Source organism: Balaenoptera acutorostrata, chromosome 19 (assembly GCF_949987535.1).
Source record: "Balaenoptera acutorostrata chromosome 19, mBalAcu1.1, whole genome shotgun sequence".
NCBI classification, from domain to species: Eukaryota; Metazoa; Chordata; class Mammalia; order Artiodactyla; family Balaenopteridae; genus Balaenoptera; species Balaenoptera acutorostrata.
The window spans coordinates 14,960,109-14,984,179 of NC_080082.1; the positions used below are offsets into that span (position 1 = coordinate 14,960,109).

General features: G+C 40.0%; 1 protein-coding gene across 2 annotated transcripts in view; it reads right to left on the reverse strand.

The window, feature by feature from the left end:
- The window catches only part of PHLPP2 (PH domain and leucine rich repeat protein phosphatase 2), a 75,573-nt gene that overhangs the window by 12,914 nt on the left and 38,588 nt on the right, over window positions 1-24,071 (reverse strand). The window contains exons 5-13 of one of the 2 annotated variants that reach the window (XM_057534410.1): window positions 23,537-23,662; window positions 21,692-21,846; window positions 19,770-19,916; window positions 19,160-19,390; window positions 17,390-17,592; window positions 12,647-12,707; window positions 9,326-9,421; window positions 7,866-8,021; window positions 5,029-5,229 (exon numbers count right to left, since the gene is read on the reverse strand). In XM_057534410.1, the coding sequence (XP_057390393.1) occupies window positions 5,029-5,229; window positions 7,866-8,021; window positions 9,326-9,421; window positions 12,647-12,707; window positions 17,390-17,592; window positions 19,160-19,390; window positions 19,770-19,916; window positions 21,692-21,846; window positions 23,537-23,662 (1,376 nt within the window). The remainder of the gene's footprint in view (window positions 1-5,028; window positions 5,230-7,865; window positions 8,022-9,325; window positions 9,422-12,646; window positions 12,708-17,389; window positions 17,593-19,159; window positions 19,391-19,769; window positions 19,917-21,691; window positions 21,847-23,536; window positions 23,663-24,071) is intronic. The other variant, XM_057534411.1, reaches the window with a different exon arrangement.

Consider the following 24,071-nt stretch of genomic DNA (forward strand, 5'->3'; position numbering starts at 1 on the left):
GAATGAAACAGCCACTAGGGTGAACAAACACTCCCGCTGAGCCTCAGCCTCATCTCCTCCCTCTCAGTGCATTTCAAGGGCTGAACCGCTTCTACTGCAGCTTTTGGATCTTTAGGGCACAAACATCTTCCTATTATCTGACTTCTAGGAAGTGGCTGAATTGGCATCAGCCTAGGGTTGGTCAACCAGTTACAGTACTTGCTTTGCCCCTAACTAGTTGCAAAATACTGGGTAGATTAGTGTCAGCGGACATCAATAGCCTTGGCTATAAAATAAAGAAGTTGTACTAAATCATCACTAAGATTGCTTTTAGTTTTATTTATTTATTTTTAATTTATTTTTTTAAATTTAATTAATTTATTTAATTCTTGGCTGCTTTGGGTCTTAGTTGCGGCACGCGGGATCTTTGTTGTGGTGCGCAGGCTCTTTGTTGTGGCGCGTGGGCTTCTCTCTAGTTGTGGTGCGCGGGCTCCAGAGAGCGTGGGCTCTGTAGTTTGTGGCACGTGGGCTCTCTAACTGAGGTGCGAGGGCTTAGTTGCCCCGAGGCACGTGGGATCCTAGTTCCCCGACCAGGGATCGAACCCGCGTTCCCTGCATTGGAAGGCGGATTCTTTAGCACTGGACCACCAGAGAATTCCCTCCTTTTAGTTTTAAATTTCTAGGCACTTCCCTGGTGGCACAGTGGTACAGAGTCCTCCTGCTAGTGCAGGGGACACGCGTTCAAGCCCTGGTTTGGGAAGATCCCACATGCCCCAGAGCAACTAAGCCTGTGCGCCACAATTACTGAGTCCGCGCGCCTAGAACCCGTGCTCCGCAACAAGAGAAGCCACTGCAATGAGAAGCCCACGCACCGCAACAGAGAGTAGCCCCCGCTCGCCGCAGCTAGGGAAAGCCCTCACGCAGCAACAAAGACCCAACACAGCCAAAACTAAATAAATAAAATAAATTAAAAAAATAATAATAATAAATTTCTACAGTTATTCATAACATAATCCACCTTCAGTAAACAGTTATCAAGTGCCTGGAATACATACAGCGCTGTGCTAAGGACTGTGATGCAGGCGATTCACACTGTCCCTCCAGTAAGCAAAGTTTTCTACACAGTAAGCAAAACATCTTAAGACGGCCTAACACCTTTATCAGATTATTACAAATTGCTCTGATTTCTCCTTATCTACCAATTTTGAACACTGTAAAAATAATAAACTGCTGTAACATAGAAAGTTTAGAAAATAAAGAAAATAAATCAACAATAATACCAATCTGAAAAAATTTCTATTTTCATTTTGCTGAATTTCCTAAATTTTTCATATGTAGATTTTACATGAAATTTATATCCTGCCCTTTTCATATATCATAAATATTGATAATTTTCATTGCTAGAAAATTGATAAATACTTTGTAATAATTAAGCTCAGTAAGTTAAAATTGTTTTCTTATTACAATAGTAATACTCACTGAAAAAAATTGAAAAATAAAGATAAACATAAAAAAAGAACTTTTAATCCCACAACCAGATTTAATCTCTGATGACAATTTGGTGGAGAGTAGTCTTGGCCTTTTTAATGCATGAAACTCTATGTTTCGAATTAAAACATGATGCTTATCATATGTATTGTTTAATAACTTGCTTTTTTTTTTACTTAATAATATATTTTTTAAATATTCCCATGTCCAAATTTCACGCTTTTCTCTTACACGATTCCCTACTTGGATCCTCTGACTTACAGATAGAAACGCAGCATCTGTATCTCATTCAGTGTCTTACTGAGCACCCAGAACTGTGCTAGATTCTGAAAATAGTCCAAAGGAAACAGAAGACTTGGGATTGTGCCTGTACAATTATAACACTGTTCAGGAGATAACTTGACAGGAGATTTATTATTCAGTACGGAACACACATTTTCTTTAAAATAATGCTCTAAATTCCATTCATTCATCCATTCATTTATTTATTAATTCATTCATTTAGGCTCTGTTGGGTCTTTCGTTGCTACGCGCGGGCTTTCTCTAGTTGTGGCGAGTGGGGGCTACTCTTCGTTGTGGTGCGCAGGCTTCTCATTGCGGTGGCTTCTCTTGCTGTGGAGCACGGGCTCTAGGCACGCAGACTTCAGTAGTTGTGGCACACGGACTCAGTTGCTCTGCGGTGTGTGGGATCTTCCTGGACCAGGGCTTGAACCCGTGTCACCTGCACTGGCAAGCGGATTCTTAACCACTGCGCCACCAGGGAAGTCCCCCATTTAGTTTTTTTTTTTTTTTCTTTTTCCCCATTTAGTTTTATCATCTGTATTCAGATTATTCTAATTTTGTGTAATCTCCTGTTGATTCTTGTCCTTACTTCTAACTTCTTAGTTTCATATTCTTAGGTGTGTTTTAAGTTTTCTATCAGCCTGCTTTTGACCACCCCAACAGTAAAGAGTGTCGTCAAATTAGGTGGAATTCATTAGTTTCAGAGTATTACATCTACTCTCTCCCAACAGCTTCATAAACTAATGTAACTTGTCAGTGGTGTGTCATTTGCACTTTATATGAGCATATTTGAGGCCAACTGAATTAATCTGATAGGATTTCAAGAGATCTATCACATCCTGAAATTAAGATTCTGTATTCACTTTAAAAGCCATTGTTCAGGAACTTCCCTGGTGGCCCAGTGGTTAAGAATCTGCCTGCCAATGCAGGGGACACAGGTTCAAGCCCTGGTCCAAGAAGATCCCACATGCCCCGGAGCAACTAAGCCCATGTGCCACAACTACAGAGCCTGCGCTCTAGAGCCCGCGAGAAACAACTACTAAAGCCTGCACGCCTAGAACCCATGCTCCACAACAAAGAGAAGCCACCACAATGAGAAGCCCATGCACTGCAACAAAGAGTAGCCCCCGCTCGCCACAACTAGAGAAAGCGCACGCACAGCAATGAAGACCCAATGCAGCTGGAAAAAAAAAAATTAATTAATTAATAAAAGCCATTGTTCAAATTCTTTCAAGGAAGCAATCAATATCTCCAAATATCTCATTTTATAATCACAAAAATTACAATTTCTACGTTTTTCAACTTTAACACATTTCTAAGAAAATTTGTGAAACAAAATTAGAATAAAAATATAGTTTTCGGACTTCCCTGGTGGCGCAGTGGTTAAGAATCCACCTGCCAATGCAGGGGACACGGGTTTGAACCCTGGTCCGGGAAGATGCCACGTGCTGCGGAGCAACTAAGCCCGAGCGCCACAACTGCTGAGCCTGCGCTCTGGAGCCCGTGAGCCACAACTACTGAGCCCATGTGCCACAACTACTGAAGCCCACGCGCCTAGAGCCAGTGCTCCGCAACAAGAGAAGCCACCACAATGAGAAGCCCGCGCACCACAACGAAGAGTAGCCCCCACTCGCCACAACTAGAGAAAGCCCGCGCGCAGCAACGAAGACCCAATGCAGCCATAAATAAATAAATAAATAAATAAATAAAAATATATAGTTTTCTTTTCATTCAAATTGTATCAAATATGATATAATTTTATATGAAATATATATATAGAATTTCATTCAAATTATATCAAATGTTATTTCCCTATGTTCTTAGTTTTTGAAAACATGATTTTTAATGACTACCTTTATGGTATAAATGGATTTTTCTGGTGTCAAATTTTCTTTTTTTTAATTACTTTTTTAAAAAATTTATTTATTTATTTATTTATGGTTGTGTTGTGTCTTCATTTCTGTGCGAGGGCTTTCTCTAGTTGTGGCAAGCGGGGGCCACTCTTCATCGCGGTGCGCGGGCCTCTCACTATCGCGGCCTCTCTTGTTGCGGAGCACAGGCTCCAGACGCACAGGCTCAGTAATTGTGGCTCACGGGCCCAGTTGCTCCGCAGCATGTGGGATCTTCCCAGACCAGGGCTCAAACCCGTGTCCCCTGCACTGGCAGGCAGACTCTCAACCACTGCACCACCAGGGAAGCCCCTAATAATTTTTTTTTAATATTTATTTATTTATTTATTTGGCTGTTCTGGGTCTTAGTTGCGGCATCTGAAGTCTTCGCTGCCGCACGTGGGATCTGCAGTTGTGGCATTGGCATGTGGGATCTTTTAGTTGCGGCATGTGGGATCTTTAGTTGCGGCATGCAAACTCTTAATTGTGGCATGTGGGATCTAGTTCCCCGACCAGGGATCGAACCCAGGTCTCCTGCATTGGGAGCATGGAGTCTTGGCCACTGGACCACCAGGGAAGTGCCTCTGGTGTCAAATTTTCTAAAAAAAATTTTTTTAAATCAAGTGTATTTTGGAAGATACTTATTTCTCCACTGACACTGTTCAAAACTTTGACAAGGGATATATGTATATGTATAGCTGATTCACTTTGTTATAAAGCAGAAACTAACACACCATTGTAAAGCAATTACACTCCAATAAAGATGTTAAAAAAAAACAAAACTTTGACAACACTAAATATCTCTTATGTCTTATAAATGTAGCCTGGCTAAATACTATTCATCTCTTCAGTGCAGCTACCCGTGCATATCTTTAACATCCTGCATTTATTATACTGCACTGCAACTGCCTATATACTTGTCTATTTCCCTAATTTGACTGCAAGTTCCTTGAGGACAGAGACTGTAACTTAATCACCACTGTTTCCCTAGTACTTACACAGTACTTGACATACAGTAAGCATTCAACATATATAAAAATGAACAAGTTAATGGACTCAACAGTATTTTATATATCAGTGCTGACAGGAGAAAAGAAAGAATTATCTTCAGAATTTAATTTATCTCATAAGCCTGTACTTTCTAGGTTGAAAATTCTCAGACCACTATTAAGTAAGTAGAACTAAGAATTAAACACGTTTTAACCACAACCTCTGTGGTTACTGATACTTAACAACAGGGTACAGATTTTCCCATTCAAGTAGTGGAATCACAGCACCAGTAAGTCGGTCAACATAAAGCAAGAGTACCCAATAAAATAGCTGTGATGTAGTCTGACAAATGCAGAATCATGTTATGTATCTGATACGATCAAAGTTCGCGTTTGCTTACCTTGCGGGAAAAGTCTGTAGCTGGTTGTTTGCAAGATGCAAGATTCGCAGGTGCGGGTGCCCCACCAGGACGGGCACACACTGATCTGTCAGGAGGTTGTTAGTCAGGTAGAGCAGCTGCAGTGCACTCAGACTCTCCTCCCCAGTGCAAGCGGATGGCAGAGACTCCAGACTATTTGCAGATGCATTCAAGTATCTGAGACTGACAGAACACATGCAAATCATCATTTCCTTTATGGCTACTGGTTGCCTTCTTGTGTGGAAACCATCATGCCATCTCAGTATGTAACACTGCCTTTCCGTGCTCCCAAACTCATGACAAAAGTAATTTCCTCCAGGTAGTTTTCTCTGATTGATCCTACCCAAACAAAATTCCTTCTACTCAACTCATGTAAGCCAAGTAGAGAGGGAAAAATGCAGGCTTAGTTGTGTTCCCGGGATTCTGTGGTGGTCTAATTCTAACCCAGCTTCATGTTTTACTGTCTGCATGACCACAGAAACGATGTTGTTGAGTATCATGTTCACAAATATATGAACTGTGAAGCCACCCTTTAGAAAAATGTTTGTCTGATTTTAATAGGATCATATTTATTTAGCCAATCCCCCTATAATCCCCTAATAATGAGCATATCGGCTGTTTCCAATTGTTTGCCATTATAGACACTATAATGAGCACCTCCGAGTCCTCACCCAATTATTTCTTTAGGCCATATTCCCAGAAGCAGAATATGTGGGGTCAAAGGCTACATATATCTTTAAGATTTTTATACATATACTGCCAAAATGAGCTCCAGAAAGGCTATATCAAAGTATACTTCAGAAAGGCTATGCCACTAGAAGGATATATGATTGCATTTGGTCACACCTTTGTCAACCCTGAGTATCATAATTCATTTTAATCTTAACCAATCTAAGAAGTAAAACATGGTATGATTTAAAAAATCTGCCTAGCATGGTGTTTAGTACATACAGAACATGCTCAGTAAAAGGCAGCTAATATTATTAAATTTCTGTGTTCTTAAGTCTTCAAACTGTATGATCCACATTGCTAATTAGCTTTTTTTTTTTTTTTAAGGAATTCCTTTATTTTTATTATTTATTTATTTATTTATTTATTTTTGGCTGTGTTGGGTCTTCGTTTCTGTGCAAGGGCCTTCTCTAGTTGCGGCAAGCGGGGACCACTCTTCATCGCGGTGCGCGGGCCTCTCACTATCGCGGCCTCTCTTGTTGCGGAGCACAAGCTCCAGATGCGCAGGCTCAGTAGTTGTGGCTCACGGGCCCAGTTGCTCCTTGGCATGTGGGATCTTCCCAGACCAGGGCTCGAACCCGTGTCCCCTGCATTAGCAGGCAGATTCTCAACCACTGCGCCACCAGGGAAGCCCGCTAATTAGCTTTTAAGTTGTTGAGGGAACTGTGTGTCTGTGTCTTCATATATCCCAAAAGTGCTCTGTGCAGAGTTAGTATTAAATATTATTGACAGTTTGCTACAACTGCTAGGTAACTTCCTTACTAAAGATTCTAAAGCTGAAACTAATTTTATTCAGACTGTCATCAGAATGAAATGTACTGTAATGCATTACTAACAAATACTTATTAATTAACAAATGTTACTGCACTAAAACTTTCCAAAAAGAAAATTTCCCTCAAATGTTTTTTTAGAATTTCCAAAGATTTTATTTTTAGGAAACTCCAACCAAGCATATTACACATTAAGAGATATATAAACTGCCAGAGAAAAGCCAGACACTTGTGGGCTAAATGCTTTTTGTATGCCTCCTGCAGCCTAGTTAAATTACTAGGCTGTTTCTCTCTGCTTTCCCCATGTCAAAATTGAAGAACAATACTGCCTTCTCCATATTGCAGAAAACTATAATTAAAAACGAATTTTCATTTAATGGTGACATACGTGTTAAATAAACCTGATTACAGGTATACTATCTATTTGTTAATTTACAATGAGAAAGTAAATAATACTTCTGGAACAACATATCTTTAAATGCACAGTTTTCAAAGTAGGGAGTAAAAAAGCCCTGCAAATAAAGAATATAACTTAATGATAGCTTAGCAAAGCTAGAAGCAAAAACTAAATTAACTTCAGTGGTATGCCCTTTTCTCCTAATGCAAAAGCTGAAAAGTACCCAAAGAAGCTGTATCAGAATGCTGAAAACTCTATTTGAAGTTCAAAGAGGCTTTCTGAGATGAAAGCCTGAACCTTCCCATGCTCTTTAAATCTGTTTACAACACTGTAACTTCCTAAGTACTAGATGGTTATTTCACCTTTTGAGTTGAAGATTCCTGCCTCATAAGAGTGTCATGGGGCTTCCCTGGTGGCGCAGTGGTTGAGAATCCGCCTGCCAATGCAGGGGACACGGGTTTGATCCCTGGTCCAGGAAGATCCCACATGCCACGGAGCAACTAAACCCATGTGCCACAACTACTGAGCCTGTGCTCTAGAGCCTGTGAGCCACAACTACTGAGCCCGTGTGCCGCAACTACTGAAGCCTGTGTGCCTAGAGCCTGTGCTCCACAACAAGAGAAGCCACCGCAGTGAGAAGCCCGTGCACTGCAACGAAGAGTAGCCCCCGCTCTCCACAACTAGAAAAAGCCTGCGCGCAGCAACAAAGACCCAACACAGCCAAAAATAAATAAATAAATTTATATAAAAAAAAGACAGTGTCATATTTTATTCCATACAAATTGCAAATAAGTCTCCACTCATAGCTGGATTATGAGATAAACACTCTGTAAAGATGGTTCCAAAGGTCACTCCAATGACAAGTCCAGGCAGTTTGCTTAGCCAATGATTCTGCTCTTCTAAATAAAATCCACAGTACTTACTTTAAGGCCTTAGAGAAGAGTGTATCTGGCAGCCTGGTGAGCAAGTTATGCTGAATATCCAACACCTCGAGAGGGATGTGCTCCACCAGCGCTGGAAGGTTCTGCACGTGATTGTGTCCCACCATTAGTTTTCTAAGACTCAAGCTACTAAGGATTCTAAGGGGATAGAGCACAAAGAAACAACAACAAAAAATTGACTTAAATCTCTCTTCCTGAGTCTGCCCTTGGCTATTTAACTAAAATCAGTAAACTAATAGAATTGTGTTCTTCTAGACAGTATAATCACTGACAGGTGCCTGAGCCAAGAAAGCAGCCACAACCATATGTTTACCCACCACCCACCAGGAAGTCATTCAGGGAAAAGGTGAATTAATAATGAAAGCACACAGCTCAGAACACGTCTAAACAAAAAAAGCAATTTGTGTAATAAATCAATTTAGATTTTAGGTCTAGACAGATAGCACCAAAAATTCAGTAAATTTATTAATATTAATATAATTGATCATAATAAGCTAATAACAAAATTTATTATAACAAACACTACTCCTTATTCAATTCTTAAAATGTGCCAGGACATATAACTATTAGGTCCAGAAGGGTTAAGTGACTTTGATTTGCCAAAGATCTCACATCAAATGTAGTAAATGGTATAGTCAGGATTTGGATTAAAGTCTGACTCCAAAGCTGTGTTCATACCTACTATGCTACAAACCCTCTAATTTACTTTTAAAGACTCCACTAAGTAATAACCTCACATTTCACATCTTGGTACTTTTTAATATACACCCCCCTCCCACCTCCCAACTCCTATATCTTTCCCCTCCACATACAGAAATCCTACCATCTTATAAAGGTCAATTCAAACAGGCATTCTGCATGAAGCATTCTCTAATTATCCAAAGTTCTGAATTTCTAAAACATTTTATTTATATAGTGTAGTGACCAAGAGTGAGGCTTTGGAGTAAGAATGACTACATTCAAATGCCAGCTCCTATCACTTCCTAGTTAAGTGCAATGTTGGACAAATTACCTAACCACTCTAAGCCTTAGTTTCCTTATTTGTAAGAAGAGGATAACAGCACTTATAAAATAAGGTTGATACAGGATTAAATAAGATAATGAAAGCGAAGGTCTTAGAACATTGCCCAGCTCATAATAAATCATCCAGTACAAAGGTTCTGTTATCACTATCATGTCACTGACCTATGCCAGCAACTCTTGTTACATTTTATCACAGTTATCTCTGCACAAGTCACCCCAACTATCTGTTTACTAAGTTCCTTGCAGGCCAAGACTATGCCTTAGGCGTTACTGTATTCCTTACGGCACTCACGCTGCCCTGCACTTAGCAGATACTCAATATTTACTGAACAAATGAATCAAAGTACCCTTGAAAGGCAACCCAAATATAGGAAAATTAATTAAATATACACATAATATATACAATAACACATGCATACCTCATAGGAATCTCTGTCAGGAGATTATAGCTCACATCTAATATTTCTATCTTCTTTGCTTCACAGGCCCAGTCAGGGACACACTCAAGCAGGTTTCTGCAGAAAATAAATAATTAAAAGACATCATTTAAGATGATGAGTGGAACTCATTCCGTTTCACTAGTCTGTAATGTATCGTTAATGGTCCCCTGAGCTCCCTGAGGGCAGAAGCACTATCCCCAAGGCATACCTGATGCACTGCCTGGAATACAGTAGGTGCTCAATGAATGTCGCTGATAGAAACGTGGAGAGAGACGAGCACACATACATGCATGACACTGGATCAAGCGTGCTGCGGGCTCACTGAAGATACAAAGGCCTTCAGTATGGAAAAGCACATAGGTGGTGGGATGGGATGGGGAGAGGGGAGGAAAGCCTTAAAGGAAGAAGAGGCATTTTAAACAAATCTTCAAAGATGAGTAGGATTTCCTCAAGTAATGATGGGGGGAGAAGAGAAGCAAATTCTGGGAAAAAATGAACCAAATGAATAAAAGTGAGGAAGTAAGGACAAAAGACAACTAGTGGGAGAAAAGTTCCGGATCATTTAGAATGTGAATTCAAATATTTAGTAGAGCACTGGGCAGATATTCAGTCACAGGAATTTATTTTCAGATGTTACTTAGCTTCCCCAAGCCTCAAAGTATCTACTGACCGATGGATCAATACGATGAGGCAGAATGAAATAAGTGCTGTGAGAGAAACGCAGATGCTGCTCTGACTGCTTAGTGAAGGAAGCACTTCAAGGCAAGCTCCCTAAGAAATATGACATCTGGGGCAGAATCTGAAGAATGTTGTACACACCGGAGGTGTGGTGGACATTCCAAGCAAGAGGTGACAACGTGAGCTAGAGCACAGAGGCAAGAAAAGAATAATAAGCAGTTTGGTGACGCTGGAGCAGCCAATACAGAGCACAGAGCGGGAAGAAACAAGGCTAGAAATATCTAATCATGTCTAGGAGGTTGTGACTCTATCCTGCAGATGTAGGGGGATCACTGAAGGGTTGGTGAGCAGTTTTGCACTTTTAAGAGCTCGCTCTGTGAATACACGGAGGTCTGGTTGAGGTGGTTATATCAGTAAAAGGAAGCATAATCAGGAAGCTGTTAGAGAATTCCAGACAGGGAATGATAAGGGCCTCAATGAGTAGTAACACACCTGGAAGGGAGGGGAGGGGCGCCAGAAACATTTAGGAGACAAAAATCAAAATGACCTGGAGATGGATTAGACATGTGAGTGGAGGAGCAGAGGGAAGAATCAAAAGTGATATTTAGGCTTTAGCCTAGATGACCAGAGAGGAAATCCTATCCAGAGAAAGGACTGATAAGCTCCAAATGAGGTTGGGAATCATGAATTTCAGTGGTGTCCATCTGGATCTGATTGTCTTATGATAATGCCAAAAGCCAAAACAGAAAACAAGACAAGTTGGAGGGGTGGATAATAAATTTAATTTTTCACATATTTAAGGTACTTGGAGAAGTGCAGGTTGAAACATCTGTTATGACATTGGACGTACAGGTCTGAGGCTGAAGGAAGGAGTCTGGACTGGTGATCTGGGTGACGCTGACACTGAAGTGTAGTGAAATCCTGGGAGTAAATGAGATCGTGTCAAATGAGAAGTGCAGTGGGCCAAAGACAGACCCTGGGATAACTGACCTTTAAAGGGCTAGCTAAGAAAGAGGAGTTAAGGAAGAGACAGAAGAAATGGTCAGAGCAGCATGAAAAAAAAAATCACACGGTCTCAGCCAGCCAAGGAAGCAGCACATTTGAAGAACAGAAAACAAGATGAACAGTGTCAATACAGAAAAGTTCCACAAGAGGAGATCTAAAGCCAGTTGTGGTGGGGTGAACAAAGGGGAACAGGAAATTGAGCCAAGAAATGCAGATAATTCTCGAGAAATTTGGACAAAAAGGGATCAGAGGGATGAGGGAACAGACAATAACTAGAGGGGTTGCAAGATAAAGGGAACATTTTTTGTTTGTTAAGACAGAGGAGCTATGAGTGTGCGCAGAGACCAAGGAAAAGAAAAACACCGAACACGCGTGAGAGGAGGAGGAGGAGGATGAGTAACAGAGCAAGGTCCAGAGCAGTGGGAGTGGACGGGATCAAAGGCACAGATGGCTGGGCTGGCCTGGCCTTGAACAGAGGAAAGAAGCAGAGAATGGATATGAATCCACATGAATTTACGCAAGGGGCTAGGAAGCTGAGAGATCACCCATGATGACCTCTATTTTCCCAGTCAAGTGGGAAACTGAGCTCTGGAGACGAGGAGGTGAGGGGCGGTGGGGCTGAGAGAAGCCAAGCAGTTTGGAACAGATGTCAGGACACTCGAAGGAGCTGACGGCAGAAGAGACTCCAGATGAGGCTGGAAACTAAATACATGATCTTCTTCAGTAATGATCAAGCTCAGTGGGGAAGGTCAATCTTAGTCTTGATCCATGTTGGGGTTTTGATGGGAAGATATGACAGAAAGAAATGGATGGAAGGGAATCTAGAACAATAGCTTAATAATAATGATGATAAAGTAACAACAACAAAAAGAAACCTGGCTATCACAGCTAATATTTTTTGAGAGACTCATTTTATGCCAGGCACTATGCTACATATTTTGCGTTTACTGTCTCCTTTAATCTTTATGAAAACCCTGAGCATATAGGACTCTGTCCACTGCCCCTTCTACCTGCTTCTAGCACTCTATACTCACGGCACTTATGATGCTGCCCTCTTACTGCTTATTTGATGGTCAAACTCTCCACTAGACTGTAAAACTCAGCAAGTGACTCCTGAATGCCTAACACAGTATTAAAAATGAATGAAGGAAAGAAAGCAAACTTCATTTACATTTGTTCTTGACCACTAACAGAAGAAATAAAATCCTGAATATAATTAATATCTCTGAAAATCAGATTAACATGGGTCACAAGAGTATTAAAAAAAATAAGAGAATAACATTTTAAGTCACTAAAAACCAAGAATTATCTGATTCCAATTGGAAAAAGAAAATCACTGCCATGGAGGGGAAATAGGTCTTTGTTTACAACTCATGCTAAATCCACAAACTTTAACAATGAGTAATTCAGAGGCACCTTCCTGTTTCAAGAGGACCTTCCTTTATCTAAATAGCATGGCCATTAAACTTATTCCTCCACTCAACCTTTGCTCTTCTCCCGGTTATCCACATATTTCAATGTATTAGCATTTCTTGTACCTCAAAACTGTCAAAGTGCCCACAGACATCTCTTAAATACAGGAATCAAACAAGCATCACCCTCATGAGACACACTCACCGGGAGAGTTCTAGAGAAGTGAGCAGACTGGGTACTGGATAGACATTCACTGCTGTCAGCCCTAATCAGAAAACAGATCGGTGTTAGTGACGTTCTCCAAAGAAGAATGTAACTGAGAGTAAACAAGGGGGAAAGCTGATGAAAATTGATGTCACCTACTGACATGAACTAAAGATGAAAACCAGTGGGTATCGCAAAGCACCGAGCTGATCTCCCTGTGCTACGCTGCTGCTTCCCACTAGCTACTTTACATTCGGTAGTGTATATATGTTGATGCTACTCTCACTTCGCCCCAGCTCAAGAGGGAGGGGATATGGGGACATGTGTATGCATATGGCTGATTCACTTTGGTGTACAACAGAAACTAACACAGTGTTGTGAAGCAATTATACTCCAATAAAGATCTATCAAAATTAAAAATTAAAAGAAAACAGTGGGTAACTCACATTGACTAACTTTATTTAACTACTTGATCCCCATTTGAAAACCAAATACAACAACTAATTGGAGGATCTTGGGTACTGCACCGGAGTCACACTGGATCAGGCAGCTGTTAAATGTTAACAATAATTGCTTAGCTTATTAACATTAAAAATGAATAACTGAATTTTCCCTGGCAACATTTTAATTTTTAATTAAAGCAAAACAAATAAAGAAAAGTACAGTAATCTTAAATGTATAGATCAATGAATTTTTACAAAAAGAACATACTGGTATAACCAGTAGGCAGATCAAGAAACAGAGCAGTACCAGCTGCCCGGAAACTTCCCCTCATCCCCCCTCCCTCTAGTCACTACCCCACACACAGATTACTTTTACCTATTTATATAAATACACACATTCATTATATACAATTTTTTTGTCTGGCTTCATCACTGAACATTGCGCTTGTGAGATATTTGTTCATGTTACTGAATATGGTTGTAGTTCATCCATTCTCATGGCTGTATAAAATTTTTCCTGGGAATATACCACAATTTATTTACCCATTGTAGAGTTGATGGGCATTTTAAGTCTTGTCTAGCTGGGGGTTACTATGAATAGTGCCTCTGTGAACATTTTGTCCACGTCTTTTGTGGACTAACATAAGCATTTATGTTGAATACAAGCTTAGGAGAGGAACTGCCGAGTGCAGGGGGTGCATATGTGTGACTTCAGGAGATACTACCATGCAGTTTTCCAAAGTGGTTGCAACAATTTACACGCCCAACAACTGGCACTGGTATTTTCAGCCTTTTTTATTCTAGTCATTCTGATAGGTGTGCAGTGGTGTCACACTGAGATTCCAATTTGCATATCCCTGATGACCCTGGTGTGATGACACTTCCCTTATGCTAATTGGCCATTTGGATAAATTCTTTTGTGAAGCTGAAAGCTGAGTTCTTTACTTTTGAGGTGTCAAAACTTCAAGTGTTGATGTGAATTCTTCCAGGTTGTAGAATTTAAGGATTCTGTGAACAGAACAAGCCCCATTAACAGTACTGTGACAGAATCTACGAAGAAGGCCTACATGTATGTCAATGGGTCTTTTCCCAGAGGGCCAGTCATTCAGATTCTCTAGATACTTTAAGAATACAGATTAGGCCTGATAATAAGTATTTCCAGGACAAAAGAACTACTACCATCTCACAACATGTATAAACAGCACGACTCAACAAACAGCCCTAAGCAATTAATCTAAGCTACAATTTGAAGCTTCTATAACATGATAAAAGGCAATGAAAAGAGAAGTCTTAACTCTCTTTTATCCTAATAATATATTTTAGCGATACAGAAAAGGGAATAAAATAATGAATATTCTTTCACCCATCACCTAGCTTTTAACAAATCGTGACATTCTGCCTTATATGCTTCAGCCTTTTTAAGAATTAAAACACTGCACATACCAAGAGGCAAACACCATCCGGAATATGATTTTTATCATTCCCATGGATTCTTTCATACTGTCATGGCATACTTAGAGCTAAACAAACAACATTTTTATGTGTTTTAAAATTTGATATAACTATCATAGTGTACTCAACCACTGACTCCGGAATACCTAACATAGTGTTAAAAATAAGAAGGCAAACCTCATTTATGTTTATTCTTGACCACCAGTTGAAGTAATAAAATCCTGAATATAATTAATCTCTCCAAAAATCAGACCAATATGGGTCACAAGAGTATCAAAAAGGGGAACAAAATTTTAAAAAGTCAGAAAAACCAAGAATTATCTGATTCCAATTGGCAAAAAGGAAATAACACCATGGAGGGGTAACAGATCTTGGTATCTCATTCTAAATCCACAGGCTTTTATTTTTTTTGTTTTTGTTTTTTTTAATAAATTTATTTATTTATTTTTGGCTGCGTTGGGTCTTCATTGCTGTATGCGGGCTTTCTCTAGTTGCGGCGAGCGGGGGGCTACTCTTCGTTGTGGTGTGCGGGCTTCTCATTGCGGTGGCTTCTCTTTGTTGTGGAGTTCGGGCTCTAGGCTCACAGGCTTCAGTAGTTGTGGCACGTGGGCTCAGTAGTTGTGGCTCGCGGGCTCTAGAGCTCAGGCTCAGCAGTCGTGGCACACAGGCTTAGCTGCTCCACGGCATGTGGATTCTTAACCACTGCACCACCAGGGAAGTCCAATCCACAGGCGTTTAGAATGAGTAATTCATAGGTACCTTTCTGTTTCAAGAGGACCATTCCTTTCACTGCAGGATATCAAAACATGCACTTCCTTTTTTTGCTCAAAAGATTTCTGAGATTTATCCATACTAATACACAAAGCTCTAGTACATTCATTTCCATTGCTGTGCAATATTCTATTATATAAATTTATCACTGTTTTGTTTACCCATTTTCCTATTTATAGTCATATTTTTAGTTTTTTTCACTATAACATACAATACTGTGATAAACATTCTAGGACACATCTCCTATGTGAGTGTCTGGGAGATATTCCAAGCAGGGGAGCTGCTAGAACACGGGCTCTGTGTATCTTTGTCTTCTCTGACACCATCATGCTGCTCTCCGTGTTGGTTTTACCAACTCCCCCTGGCAGCGTTTGAGAGGTACTGCTTCTCCACACCTTCAGTAAGCTTAGTGCTATTATTTTTATTTGATGAGTATAAAATGGTATTATCTAAATTTGCATTTCTTTGACTGATACTTAGTGAAATTAAACATCTTTTTCTTTACTTCTTTAATTTATTTTTATTTATGGCTGTGTTGGGTCTTCGTTTCTGTGTGAGGGCTTTCTCTAGTTGTGGCAAGCGGGGGCCACTCTTCATCGCGGTGCGTGCGGGCCTCTCACTATCGCGGCCTCTCTTGTTGCGGAGCACAGGCTCCAGACGCGCAGGCTCAGTAATTGTGGCTCACGGGCCCAGTTGCTCCGCGGCATGTGGGATCTTCCCATACCAGGGCTCGAACCCGTGTCCCCTGCATTGGCAGGCAGATTCTCAACCACTGCACCACCAGGGAAGCCCTCCTTTACTTCTTTAAACACAGAAAAAGTAGTTACAGTTGACCCTTGAACAATGTGGGGGTTATGGGCACTGACCCTCTGTGCAGTCGAAAATCCGCATATAACTTTATATATATATGTAAATACTACAATACTACACAATCTGTGGTTGGTTGAATCTACAGATACGGAATCATGGATACAGAGGGCTAACTGTAACGTTATACTCCCATTTTTGACTGTTTAGAGGATTGGTGACTCTAAACCCTGCATTATTCAAGGGTCAAATGTATTTACTATTGAAAAAAATGCATGTTTAAGTGGACCTGTGCAGGGAATCCCCTGGTGGTCCAGTGGTTAGGACTTAGTGCTTTCACTGCTGTGGCCCAGGTTCAATCTGTGGTTGGGGAACGAATACCCCGCAAGCTGCACGGTGTGGCCAAAACAAAACAAAACAAACAAACCAAAAAAGGGGACCTGTACAGCTCAAACCCATGTTGTTCAAGGGTCAACTGTATAACTTCTTCGGTAAAGAAGAACTCTCTATAAACAGAATGGCCTCAACAAATATGAGGCCTTTTACATTGAAAAATATTCCTGGGGCAAATAAATCACTATTGAAATGAAGGGCTTCTCATTCTGGAACTGAGGCAGCACAAGGTTTTAGACTAGAGATTGGCAAACTTTTTCTGTAAAGGGCTAAATATTTAATAATATTTTGGCCTTTGTGGGCCATGTGGTCTCTCTTAAAACTACTCAATTTTGCCCCTGTAGCATGAGAGTGGTTAATATGTAGACAAATGAATGTGGGTGTGTGCCCATCAAACTTTATTCACTTAAATTTGAATTTCATATAACTTTCCCATGTCAAAATTATTCTTCCTTTGATTTTTTTAAAACCCAACCACTAAAAAATGTAAAAACCCATTCCACGTAAGCCATACAAAAACAGATGGTAGGCCAGATTTAGCCCCTGGGCTGTAGCTGGACAACCCTTGTTTTAGACCATCACTGAATATGTGACCATATTCTCTTTTGAACGTGCTTGCCCACCCTCCTAACTTCCTGTCATTTTGCAGAATGCCTCTTATTATTATGTTCACTTAGTGAATCTCAAACTGTCCTGCAATGTCTTTTTATGCATATCTCAACCACTGAAGTGTCGACGGCAAACTTAAAGCTAGGTCTCAGTGAACCTCAAACTCCGCTTCGCAGAGTATCTGAGGAACACCCCAGATGCCATTGTTCTTGGAAAGCTTGGACAAGAGCTACAAGAGGAAATACAGGAGGCTGGGTAGAGAACTCACTGTTCGAACTGGCGTAGAGAGTTCGAAGGGAGAAGCCGCTGAGCGTCAGCTCCCTCAGCTGGTTGCGCTCACAATGCAGCTGCTCCAAGTTGCACAAGGAGCTAAGATCTAAGTCAGTCAGCCGATTGTCCCGCAGATCCATGTGGGTGATGTACTTATTTCCCTCCAGATTCTCAATAACCATGGTTTTCAGATGGTTCATCCTTAATATTCAGAAATAAGAAAATCATTAGAAATAAATTTTACTAAATGCGCTGACCAAAAGAAAAATAGAAGTATGATCCTTTTTTCTCTTTCCTAAACAGCATAAGAATTTCACTACTTGCCTCATTTTGCAAGGTACTAAGTAAGTAACCACAGATAGCTGTACCTTGAGTTCTTTGTTTATAAACTAAGTTAGAGACAATCCAGATTGGCAAATACATGTACAAATTAAATAAAGAGAAAGGAAAGGGGACCATGCCCACGAACAGTTTAAAACTTGCACCCAAATACCAAGTATATTAGGTAGGGATGAAGGAATAGGACAAAGGAACAAGAAGATGAACATAACCTGTCGGGTTAGGAGTAGCAAGGCATTCACGGAGTAAGCACCGGGTAAGAGCAAGAGGAAGCAGTCATACTTCCTCTTGCTGCTCTGCCTACTCTCTCTAGTGCTAAGATTCCCATTACCGCAATTAATGAAGAGGAAAATAATCTGTATCAATATGGAATAGTTCAAGGGCAAATTATAGAAAATGATGACTTCTTTGTTCTCTTCTATATAAGTATCTGATTTAATGCATGCAGGCCTGTTCATTTTCCTGCATTTCAATAAATTTTTCTGTTACTATGTCTTTATAAGGGACATCGATGACTTAGTGTAAATGACGAAACATCCAGTATGTGTGTTTTACTAGCTTCCTTTAGAAAAAGATTATAAATAAATAATAAATAATATATTTAAAAAGGGAATAAAACTCTTATTAAAAATTGTTAGTAAGGGGCTTCCCTGGTGGCGCAGTGGTTGAGAATCTGCCTGCCAATGCAGGGGACACAGGTTCAAGCCCTGGTCTGGGAATATCCCACATGCCGCGGAGCGACTAAGCCCGTGAGCCACAATTGCTGAGCCTGCGCGTCTGGAGCCTGTGCTCCGCAACGGGAGAGGCCACGATAGTGAGAGGCCCGCGCACCGCGATGAAGAGTGGTCCCCACTTGCCGCAACTAGAGAAAGCCCTCACACAGAAACGAAGACCCAACACAGCCATAAATAAATAAATAAATAAATAAATAAAATTAAAAAAAAAATTGTTAGTAAAACTGTTAACATTTTAATTATAATACAATAGATATCAAGAAGCAACCCAATGATTCAACAGAAAAATGGTCAAGTTTATGGAAAAATACAAACTACCAATAAGCATACAAAAAGACACTCAACTCACTCACCATAAATGCTGATTAAAACAATGAAATACTATTTTCTACCTACTACATTGACAATAAGGAAAAAGACTGCTAAAATCCAACACTGGTAAGAATGTGATGAAATCGGAGTTGTCATAAAACATTGCTGGGAGGGTAAGTCAGAATAACCTTTGTCTCTACCACATGGTACACCTACCTCATTCATAATCTCTCTGCCATTGAGTGAAAAACGAAGCTTAACTACAGCTTTGAAAACATACAGTGTTCTAAAATCCTAATGTTTTAAAGAGTCTTCATAAAAAGAAAATGTAAAGGTCCATTAGAGGTCAGGCGAAAGGAAGGCACGGTGAAGAATGACCTCACCTCAAATCCACATGTTTGACGTGGCTCATACAGTTCAGCACCCCCAGGTTTAGCACTTCCAGTTGGTTTCCTGCCATAACCACTTTATCTAACATAGTGAGTTTCTCATAAACCTTGGGAATTTGACTAAAGTTGTTGAAGGAAATTCCCAGGGAGGAAAGCTGTTGCAGATTTCCCAATTCTTCAGGTAAAGTAGTCAGAAAGTTGCCATCAAGACAGAGGGTTTGAAGACTGCAAGAAGAAAACAAAACTACTTGATGAAAGGTTTTAACTGGAATGGATGGAACTAGAATTATGGATTTTGACTTGTCATTAACTTATTATGAGTCCAATAATGATAAAATGCCCTAAGTCTATCTAAATAGACTCTTACTAAGATAACTAAAATACAGATGGTCCCTCTAACATCAAGGGTAATCAGAGCCTCTGCTGTTAAAACTGAGGGACTAGTTACTTCTGTAGGCAAGTAGCTGCTGCTGACCAGAATCCTCATAATTGCATGATTTATTTCACTGCAAGAGCTCATGGAACCACCTTCATTCCAAATGCCAGACAAGTTCCTTATGCTGCAAACACAGGAAAAGACAAATCTAGTAAGTCAGATACTTACTTCAGCAGATTGCCAATCTGACTCGGCAGGTCGTGGAATCCATTACAGGAAAGGTTGAGCTCGGTCAGGGTAGAAATTTCACATAACAGTACAGGAAATGACCCAAGCTTATTATGGGACAAGTTCAGGCCCTTAAGCTGAGAAAATCTAAAAAGCAAAGACACATTATACTACTGAATGAAAAAGTGATCTACTTTAAATGTCCATCAAAGAATTTGTTCTGCAAATATTTACTGAGCACTCAGTATGTGCCAAACATTATGTGTGGCATAGACACTAAGATGACTAACACCCAGTCCAAGCTATTGAGAAAACCAGGTCTGGTGCGACAGGAGTTGTTCTCTCTTCTCCTTAAAAAGGCAGAAAATCTTGAAAAGCTCACATTGGTACAATTATTTTCTATCAAAGTGAATCAATCATTACTGATATGCTTCAAATCTTTTCCTTTATTAAATTTCTACGTGCAATATACGAAAGCCTTAACAATAATTAATCAACCCATGGACACAGGAATAGCTAACAAACCTTCAGATCAAATCCCATTATAAGCAATTTCTTTTTTTGTACTGAAATTATGCTGGCTCAAAAGTCACTTGAAATGAATGGGCCAGTTAGAGCTTAAAAATATGTAGGTGATACTGAGTTTTACTGTAATGTGATGATACTTTTTTTTGTAGAAGTAAAAGTATCTATATAATGTCTCACTGAGAGATAGTATCATCATAAATAGGATCCACAGGAGTCACTCCTGTAATTCTACTTAGAAGTATTATACTTCATTACTATACTAGTACAAGATGGTAAGGCTGAGGTGGTGTTCTCCACGATGATGAACTATATCATCTGCTTCTAGATTTGAATCCTTGATACCTCTCTCTAATGTTCCTCTTCCAAAGTTTCAACTTCTGACTTCCAAATATCCTGATCTTGAGTACTGATTGTTCCTTCGGCTTGGCACCTTGACTTCCAAACTGCTAATCCAGCCCTCAAACTAGATTAACCCTCTTTTCATGGAAACAGCATGAAATACTAGAAACCCACTTCCTTAAAATTATAGCTTGTTTTTATTTTTAAATATCAATATTATTAAAATAATTATTTCATTACTAAATATAAGCTTATATTTGAAAACCTTTGCGAAACATTTCGGATGAGGTAAAAATCATATGCTTTCTGAAAATTATTCTAGAAATATTAGTTACTAAGTATATAAAATATGTCATTTCAATGTGCATTTAGCTTTTTAATCACCATGTAATTTGAACGCTTTAATTTCCAATTTCTCTCCTCCCCACAAGAAGCCCAATTACTTACACCATATATTTATTCACTTCCGCCCATTTTTAAAGGGAGGAAGGAGATGAAATGGGTGGAGGGTGGGAATGGGGAGTATATTCTAACAAAGAAGATGGGAAAATATATGGGTCATTGTCCCTTAGGACTGAAATGGTTCCTTTATTAGAAGAGAGAGGTTTCATAGCTGACAAAAGGCTTCAGAGTTGGCAGTAGCAGGCGCAAAGGAAAGATGAAAGCCCTAACCTGGGAGTGGAATTCTTGAAATCTGGCCTATTTCCTTTAAGTTATTTAAGTTTGAAACTTCTGATTCAAAAACTTCCCATATACAGAATCTCTCGATTTACCCTGGAGGCAGAACATGCATTGCTGTCAATGACATAGAGAAAAGGATTATCCAAATCAAGGGCAGCTCAATGTTGCCTCCGAAACGGAAACTGTGCATCTATCTTTTCTTGTACGGAGGGGAGAAGGGGAGTGGGAAAACTGTGTGAATAAAAATTCTTACTTCCTCTTCAAAATGGAGGGGAAGTTTTCAAATATATATATGATGGTAAACATGCTCGCTTATAGGTACTGATTACGATTCAGTTTTAGTAAGCTAGTCTGGAAACCTATGCCCCACATACTTGTAGAAAGTGTCAAGGCCCCCTGGTCTTTCTAATTGCATGAAGTTGTGTCGCAAGTTGAGGTAGGTGATATCTTGACTGTAGAAGAGATGCTCAGGAACCTCCTCAAGGCTGTGACACGAGAGGTCCACGGTACTGATACGCTGGGACACCACCTGGACAAGGTCAAAGAGAAGAGCGATCTGAGCCAGCCCCAAATGTTTCCCACCCAGCGGAGGATGGAACGGCATTGACACAAAAAGGCACCGATTAAAAAGATGGGCGGGGCTTCCCTGGTGGCGCAGTGGTTAAGAATCCGCCTGCCAACGCAGGTGACACGGGTTCAAGCCCTGGTCCGGGAAGAAGCCCTTAGACCGCGTTAACAACTAAGCCCATGCGCCACAACTACTGAGCCTGCACTCCAGAGCCAGCGAGCCATAACTACTGAGCCTGTGTGCCACGATTACTAAAGCCCGCGTGCCTAGAGCCCGTGCTCCGCAACAAGAGAAGCCACTGCAACGAGAAGCCTGCACACCGCAATGAAGAGTAGCCCCCGGTCGCCCACACACAGCAACGAAGACCCATCGCAGCCAAAAATAAATAAATAAATAAATTTATTTATTTATTTTAAAAAAAAGATGGGAAAGAAAAGAAAGGTCATGAGATCCGATTATTCATTTATAAGAAACAGTTAATTTTTACTTTTTCCTAAAACCATGAGATGCTTGAAAAACAGAAAGGTATAAGCTGTAAAGTGTCTACAAGTAAAAGGTAAAAAAAAATACAAATCATAAAGATGGAAAGTTAATAGTTCATGCAAGAAGTAAAGATGATTCAAAGTAACTGTACAAAACTTTAGGAGGGAGTGTGATACTGAAAGACACAGCCTTTTGCAGCCACACAAGCCCTGTTCCTTACTTGTGCAGTTTCTTCATCTGTCACGAGGAAAATTAAATAACCAAGCACACAGCACCACTGCTTAGCATGCAAAAGGTGCTCAAAAAATATTAATCTCTCTTTACAAGGGCAGAAGAATGAAATAGCTATTTAAAATTGAAACTAGTTTTATTCAGAGAAGATTTTATTACCACCACAAGCACAGAAAATCCAATGAAGCCAAAACAAGATTTATATTACTATAATAGTAGGCTAATACAACATGGACTGTGAAAATGGGTCTAAAACAAACAAAATATCACTGCAAAAGTCATTCATGTTTTGATGGCATGTCATTATACTGAAACAATCCTTCATGCAGCTATTTAGCTCCATAAAGAAAAATGTGTTTAAATTCTGAAAAGATGGCTAGGAGAACAAGAGAATTTGGAAAATGAAATACAATTTTAGAGCACTTCATCTTTAAAGACTAGGAAAGCAGAAATTATGCTAAAAAGCCAATTATCCTCAGCATACAGGAATAATGGTTTGTGACAGGATCACAGGTCATGTCCCATCAGTAAGTTCAAATTTAAAGTGGTTCATCAAAGCTGTGCTAAATACATACAGAAGCACCAGGCTACGAGTTAGGGAACAGCTCTATCTATCACTGACCACTATGGTCAAGGGAGAGTCATTTGAATTTCATTGTGTCTCAAATCCTTCAAGGCCCTACCTTTTTCACAGAGATGGTATAAAGGTAAATGCACCTGAAAACACTTTTGTAAGCATTCTGTACTATGCAAATATAAATAATAAGTTATGGACCTGGGAGAATTCCATTTCATTCACTATGTACTCAGAAAGGCCCAGAGTGATGTGCATAAGAATTATAATTTGATCTCCTGGGAGTAAGTTCAGTTTCAAAATATACTTCTGTTGGGTTTCTCTGCTCTTATCTCCACATCAGGACGTCTGACAGCTTATCACCTTGGACGATTGCCGCTGCCATCTCTGGTACTCAGCCAAAGTCTCAAAGCTGACGTGATAGGTCTGAGCTTGGGCTCCAGCTGAGCTGAATGCAAGGCAGTACTGACGGCGCTTCACTTCTTCTACCTGAAGAAGAGGAGGGGAGAAAACCAGAACCAATTAAAGTAAACAATCCCAATCAAAAATCAAAGGACAAAAAAAAAAAAAAAAAAATCAAAGGACAATAACAAAACAAACAACTCAATTTTTTAAAATAGGCAAAAGATCTGAACAGATATTTCTCCAAAGAAGACAGGAATGGCCAAGAAGCACATGATATATGATGTTCTACATCATTAGTTATTAGATAAATGCAAGTCAAAACCACAAAGTACCATGTCACATTCACTAGGACGGCTAAAATCAAAAACACAGATAATAACAAGTGTTGGATAACAAGCATTAGCAAGCATACAGAGAAACTGGAACCCTCATACACTGCTGTGGGAACGTGAAATGGTGCAGCCACTTTGGAAAACAGCCTGGCAGTCCCTCA